Raw genomic sequence first — 7,566 nt, 5'->3', positions numbered from 1 at the left:
TAGAAGCTCGGCAAAGCACGTCAGAGCCACAGGCAAGGAATGTGACAGTACCAAAAAGCGACCTGAAAGACTGCGTAAGGGACTTCCATACCTTCGGTGGTGATGCAGTACAGTATGTGTCATGGGTGCATAGTGCAGAATAATACGACACTACGAGGTGTTACAAATTAAACCCATATACAGAAAATGCATGCAGCGAAATCAACGCTACGATGTACAATATCAAAATGTAATGCAACCTCCACCTAAGCCGCCGAAACCAGCAGAAAAAATAGACGTGGTTCGGTCTATACGAACACGATAAGTCAATTATATGAACCGACTTGGTAATTACAATGAAGCATACAAGAGACCATTATCGGTAGACAATCTGCCGAATAACAAGGATCAAAGATTACTCAACATGGACACGCTCGAAAACGACACAGAAGATTTTTCTTGTGAATGTAACAAAGAAAATGATGAAGAACCAAAATACGAAGAAGAAGAGGTGCAGGAAATAAATTTTATGACGGACGTCTTTCTAGCGTTCCATACCTTGAATTCAAAACCAAGGACAAAAAGATCCTCAAATTTCTCGTAAACGCGGGAACCAAAATTCCGTAAGAAAATCAATTATCAAGAAAGTTGTAGGAATATTTTTTCAGCGTTTGGGAAACAACATTTTCATTGAATTTGTCAATAAAGGATTGAAAAGCTTTAATGGCATAATTGGAGATGCCACACTAAAAAAACTTGAAGCCATAAAAGAAAGGAGCAACAATACGTCAAGAATCAAATATAAAAATTCCGTTGAGAGGAGACACGAAAAAATATTTGATCCAATAAATGACAGGGGAATAATAGATACATAGATGAAAGCAGAAATTAAAACAAATACTGACAAGCCAACGTTAGGAGGGAAGTAGAAGAAAAAATTAAAAAGCTGTTAGATAATGGAATTATTCGCCCTTCACATATCCCATACCAGACATTACGAATACTCTGCCAAGCCCAGACGAAGCCAAATTTTTAACAACAATAGATCTGACATTTGGATTACATAAAATCACGATGGAAAAACAATGAATGGAAAATACAAATTCCAAACCGTTTTCAGCAGACTGGAAAAATAATTTCTTGCATATATGATCACAAGCGAATGAATCAAACTTGATCTCAGAAAAGGTGATGGGATTCAGAGTATCAAGTCACCGACAAATCTAAAATATTAAAACTCATTTTTGGGACTCACATCATAGTACCACAGATTTATTCCAGATTTCGCAAAATTAGCAAAACCGCTGGTGAGCTTAACAAGAAGCGAAAATGCTCAAATAAAGCCAAATCCATCTAAGAAAGCTAAAATGAAATTGAATATTAAATTTATTCAACAGACTAAAATAACCACATACATCTTCATAAGTCCTGATATTTCCGAATTTCGAGAAGCCCTTCATTCTAAGAACCGACTCTTGAAGCAGTGCTATTAAGCGAAATTGGAAAAGATAGGCAAATAACGTATGTTTCCAGATCTCTCAATACCCAAAACAATATATCATAGGCCAAACAATTTATGTTTGAGGCAAGCAAATCAAGGCGACCGAACTAATTTATAGAAAGGAGATTGAATCAAAGGATAATAAGGAAACAATTATCGGCGTTTCCGCCAATAATCCAAACTTTAGATTTCTTTTTAAACTATCAGTCCCTTGAATTACAGCATTTAAAAGAATTTTCAGATTTAGAGACGCAATTGCAACCATTAAACAAGAACAAGGTCAAATCTTGGAAGGAAACTCAATTTGGTGCACATATGATCATTGCTCTAACAAACTATGACGAAGTTATGCAGCATCATCCCTTGGGAATCAATTAGACTTGCATAATAAAACCACAACTTGAACTCCAACTGGCACAACTAATGGAATTTCTTACTAAACTAAGAAACAGCAAATCAAGACTTCAACGGTCAATAAACTGGATTGACACAACACGAAAGTGGTTGGCAGGAACACCAGACGCTATAGACTGGGATAAAATTGTTACAAGCCAAAACAAGCTGATACAAAATAAAAACCAACAGTGTTAAATAAACACGAAGTTATAAGAAAAACGAGTCAAGTAGCAGAAATATTTAATCATATTCTGGACGTACAGGGACTTGGATCATCGATACGAACAAGTAATATTCAACAAACTTGTAATCAGAAAAGAACCTTTAGGAGAAATTAAGGTGTTAATAACAGCATCATTAAATAAATAAAACGGTTAATTGAATTATATAAATTGTGAATACCTTTAAGTAAAATTTGTAACATAATTGCAATAAAGTTTCTTTTTTATAATACTTTGAATAATAAGAACTATAATGATAAAATTTTTATACTCTTTCCATTTATGTATATTCTTTTCAAATACAATAAAGAAATTATAGGGGTATTAAGTGCATATGAAATCAAAGCGTTTACGAAGAAGATTATTTGTTATAATTTGTTTTTTTCTATCTTAGTTATTTTACGACCGCTTGTTGTTAGAATTTTTCGCAATGTAATTCACAATTTAACTTTTCTGCTAGGTGTTGCATATTATATTCTTCTTTCTTCTAAATATTTTGACCAATGTTGCTGCAATTTGCTTTGAGTTTGTAAAATTCATATCATCTTCCAGCTTCACGATATTTGAAATAGCTGTGCAATAATCTTGAAATAATCGCCATTCTGTACATCCTAAGCTTCGCATGTTAATAACACGGCAATGGAATTTTTTTTCGTTCATAGGTAGCATACGAAGACCACGAACAATACATAAGTGCCGCAAGTTTTCGATTTCCTTCATTAAATTTGGAAGTGTCAAGACAGTTGATATTTTTAAAGATGTTCCGAGAAACGATGGCCTTGAAGATAGATAACCCAAAAAATAATTTTCTCGAAATTGAAGTTTATTTTCTAGATACGCAACAGCGCGGCCAACTTTCGAGTAAGCATACCCAGCGTTTGTTAATTGTTTTTTTGGTGTACTAGCAGTCAATCTTAAATGATCTTGCACATTTATCCATGCGGCTAAATCACCTTTATGACTTATAAAAACTCCACGACCATATGGCCAAATTGAATCGTTTAAGGCAAAACATTCGTTGTATATTGACATCATTAAGTTTGAGCTGTTAATAATATTTTTGATATCTGATGATTTACCCAGAATTTCGCTCATCGTGTAATAAGTACCAGCTTCTTGTTCACCGATAACTTTTCCAAATTCTGTTGTCAATATTTTTTCAAGCAACACTCGTTCAACATGTTCAATTTGAGAGATATTTAAATTAATAGGTAACTCGAAATTGTCTAAATTTCGTGAACATTCCACAGAAACTTCCGACACGTATTTGTTAAAACTATCTATTTCATAGTTAATGAACTCATTTCTTTGCCCATTTATTATTGGAAAATAGAATAACCGATTACGTGGTTTCAACGCTTGGTTTATATTTAAACAATGCATGTCTTTAATTAGCGGAATCAAAAATTCTTGAAATACAACGAAAACATCAAAATCTGGAGCAACAATATCACAATTTATGTAGTCATCAAATTTTCTGCTCTTGTGTGATTTTTCTATTGCTGGCCATATAATATCAAATAGATTATGATTTAGTTTAGTTTGGCGGTATTTAATTTTGTCGAAAGTACTTTGCTTTAAAAATGTAGCTAAGTAACTAATGTTGTCGCTCTGGTTGTTGTTTTTGTCGTTGTGTTTGTTACTACCGATACCTGCAGACTCGTGAATTATTTTGTAACAATTTTCCAAGCTCATCAAGATGCTATTATCATCCAAAAATTTCCGTGTACAGTTATCTGGAACTGAATGTTTCTTGTTTATAATTAGGTAAAATTTTAAGAATTAATAGTTTTTCTATTTCATTCAGTTTTAATAGAAGCTATAATTTATTACTAAAAAAGGCTTTTAATTTGTCTTCTTATTTAAAAGTAAACTCATGTTTCAATTAAATTGAGTAGTCCTCTAAATAACTCAATTTTTATAGTATAACTTTTTTAAAATTTTAAGATTAAATTAAAGTAAAATTATATTTAGATAACACATTATTTAGAATTAAAAAATTAAATTTTTACTATTTTATAAAGCTTGAGTCGTTTTTAGCACTTTTCCAAAAAATTTTTGAAAAAAGTGTTTATTAGTTTCACTCTGTCCGTTCATCCGCCCGTGGAAGTGTTTACAAAACTTCTATACCCTTAAAGATAGAAATCTTAAATTTAATATGTATATAGATTCTTACTAGAAACTTATTTGCGTAAAAGAAAATTTTTACCTATCTCCCCCACTCTAAGAGTTATGCCCCTTCAAAACCCTAAAAATGCCATTTTTTAAATTTTGCTAACGCAGGAAGGCAGTGGCTTGCTTCTCCTATCGCAGCATACTGTAGTTAAACTTTCAAAAAATAAAATGTCCGTTCAAATTGCCGTTACCTAAAATCCGTTTTGTTCAAATTTCTTAAGTCGTTTTTCTTCTAGATCCCGGGTTATAGAGCGTAAAATTTTAGCTTTTAGAAACTAATAAATAGTTTATTTCGTTAGAAGAAATTTTTTTTTCAATCTCCACCCCTTCGCAAGTTATCGGCTCTTGAAATTTGTAAAATTTGAATTTTGACGTGTTATATTTCCAAAGCCGCAAGTTTTTTTCAATTTCTATAAATGCAAAAAAGCTAACGGACATTAGAAACTTGGAAAAACGAATTTTAAAAAACGGTAAATTTGAACGGCCATTTTGTTTTTTTAAAGTTTAGCTTAATATAGCCGCGATAGAAAAAGCAAGCCACTGCCTTTCTGCGTTTGCAAAATTTAAAAAATGCTTATAAATTAAAAAATTACATTTTTAGGGTTTTCAGGATATAGCTCTCGGGAACTGGACCTTGAAACTGTAATAACGGGCCTGTTTTATATTTTTAATCATTTTGAAGAAAATATTCAACAGATTTACTTGAAATTTCATATATAAGCTTCATTCGTATATGAAGACAAATATCTAACTGCACTCATTAATTTGAATTTAATATTTGAATTTTATTTTTTGGAAACGTCAGAGCTCGGGAACTGAAGTAACTTCTGAATTGATGTACCTTTCCAAAATTTTATATTTGAGTTCTAGTTGTTGCCAGAACTTACTGACAAACTTTTCCTATAATACGGAAGGTAAAAAATTAAACTCTACTAAAAGCCAATCCTCTGGAATAATTTTACTAATCTGGACAATACACATTGCGGTCGGTTATGTGCTGATCACATCATTTTTTTTTTAAAATGAGAATCAAATATTAACTTTACAAAAGTAAAGCTTTAAAATACAAAGATTTAAGTCTTCATTAACATCTACAATTTTGTTTAAGAAATGGCATATTAAACTTGAAAAAAAGCAATTATTAAAACATGTAAGAACGCTTCACGAAACAGTGTCTGGCCAACGGTTGCTTCTTTTCTTTTGTCCTTCATATTTTCTTAATATAATTTGTCTGAGAACTCTTTGTGGAATATCTTCTTAAACACTTTTTTTTCATTTCTATTTAATCATTTTAAATCCTTTTACTTTTTGTGGCTATCAAGTTAGCCCTAACTGATTATAAACGTGATATATAAATTATAGATCTAAGGAAATGCACAGGCCTATTAGGAATGCCCTGTTTACACATACTAAAAAGACTAAAAAAAACTTTTAAAATCCGATGATTGTAACCGCTTTAACCCACGTTTTTTTTTTTTACAATGTGAGAGAGCCTAGATACCGTCCCCGCAGCAGGATGGGTCTAGGGGAACAAAATGCAATAATGTGCATTTTTATTTATTTCTTTACCTATTATTGATTCTTCTGAAAACGGCCCAATTTTTAAATTTTCCCTCATAAATGAGCTAACATTATAGTTACAACTTTGTTAATTAATTTAAATAAAAAAATAAAAAGTTTTTTCCAGTATTGAATCAATTGTTCATCAATGGCGAATCCGTGGCGAACCATTCTTTAGCTTGCGAACTACTTAAGAATGCAGCGTCGATGAAAGCTCATGATAGACTGACGTTACATTACAAATTTCGTTTTTATACTTGTTTCGAAATTATTTTTGAATATGGGAATTATTAAAAACTTTTTCCATCCTATGACAGCTAATGAAAATGCACTTACCACGCTATAGAAAGCTTACATAATTAAAAAAATCTGATGTGGTCAGCACGTAACCGACCGCATTGTATATTGTCTAGGTAAGTGAAAAGGTTACAGAATATTATAAAAATGTCTTTTAAATACTTTTTTTCAAATTTTTAGGACATTAGTAAGCTTATAGTTAACATACCTAGAAAAATGTAAATTTGACTCTTAGTAGAGTTTCGCTTTGTGCTACCCGAATTCCCTGAAATGCTCGCCAATTAACCAGAACTCAAATATTAAATTTCAAGAAATTCCATCAATTCGTTTCTTAGATATGGTGAAAAATGTAAAACCGGCCCGCAAATCAGTTTTCGAGCCCTGATCTTTCGAAAAAATTTATATTTATATGGTCATTGGTTTAATACGAGGAATTCAAATATTAAATTTCAATGAAATCGGTCAATTATTTCTCTTTATATACGCAAAAATGTTTATTTGACCCGTAATAAACGTCCAGTTGCTGATGTCTGATTTCTTTCAAGAGTTAGCAATTTTCCCGGACGGTCGAGAAAAGCTTATATATGAAATTTCAAGTAAATCCCAGTTCCCCAGGCCTAATACATCCCAAAAGTTGATCAATCCGTGCCATGGTGGAAATAAACTTACATATAAAATTTCATCAAAATCGGTTCAGCAGAACTTGAGATACACGCGTGCACACACAGGCCGACAGACCGACAGATCAACAGACCGACGGACCGACAGGTTGCTAAAAATAGTTTATTTACACTTCCCTACTATGGAGAAGTGCATTCCCACCGAAAACTCGATATGCAAAATTTGTTGCCATCACATAACCTATCTATTGTTTACATAATACGGTCGGTAAAAACTACGTATTCGTAAACATATATAGGTATAAAAATATTTGATTTGGTCAGCAGACAACCGACCACAAAATGTTTTGTGAAACGATTATAAAAATGCCTCTTAAACACTTTTTTCAAATTTTAAGGGCGTGGGTAAACTTTTTGAAAAACGTAAGTTTGGCTGTAATGGAGACTCACTTTATCCAAATTTCCGAAAAGTTTGTCAGTTAGCCATAAAAAATGAACCCATAGTGAACATTCGGTTTCCGAGCTCTGATACTCCCAAAAAACTTATCCTGAATTTAAAGGCTTACCATCCTCAGGCCGTAGGAACAAAGGAAACAAAGATCAGTGCACCATAGGCCAGCATTTAAGGCGAACCAAAGGGGCCATTAGAAAGCATAAATTACTTCCACAGATACTGCTGGAAGAACGGGATTTCCATCTACGACGCAAGCGCCTACAAATTTGCGCAGAAAGACAAAACAGGATAAGAAAACCTATGGAAAGGTATGATGTAGATTGGCAAAAAACTAGAGCCCTAATTAGGGCTAGCCCTAATGGA

The 7,566-nt window shown here is 32.6% G+C and overlaps 1 protein-coding gene across 1 annotated transcript; it reads right to left on the bottom strand.

The window, feature by feature from the left end:
- Positions 1-2,433: 2,433 nt before the first annotated feature.
- Positions 2,434-3,797, bottom strand: LOC129613712 (arginine kinase). The gene has a single exon (XM_055527891.1). It carries the CDS (start codon positions 3,790-3,792, stop codon positions 2,554-2,556), a length of 1,239 nt encoding a protein of 412 aa, XP_055383866.1. The 5' UTR covers positions 3,793-3,797; the 3' UTR covers positions 2,434-2,553.
- Positions 3,798-7,566: the final 3,769 nt, after the last annotated feature.

This window comes from Condylostylus longicornis, unplaced genomic scaffold (genome assembly GCF_029603195.1).
Source record: "Condylostylus longicornis isolate FDR11 unplaced genomic scaffold, ASM2960319v2 ptg000090l, whole genome shotgun sequence".
Classification (NCBI taxonomy): domain Eukaryota; kingdom Metazoa; phylum Arthropoda; class Insecta; order Diptera; family Dolichopodidae; genus Condylostylus; species Condylostylus longicornis.
Note: the sequence above shows the minus strand (reverse complement) of the source record. Positions and strands in the feature narration are given on the sequence as shown.

Bases quoted from the DNA above. Each gene is read 5' to 3' on its own strand.
- LOC129613712 (XM_055527891.1), bottom strand. From the start codon at position 3,792: ATGAGCTTGGAAAATTGTTACAAAATAATTCACGAGTCTGCAGGTATC.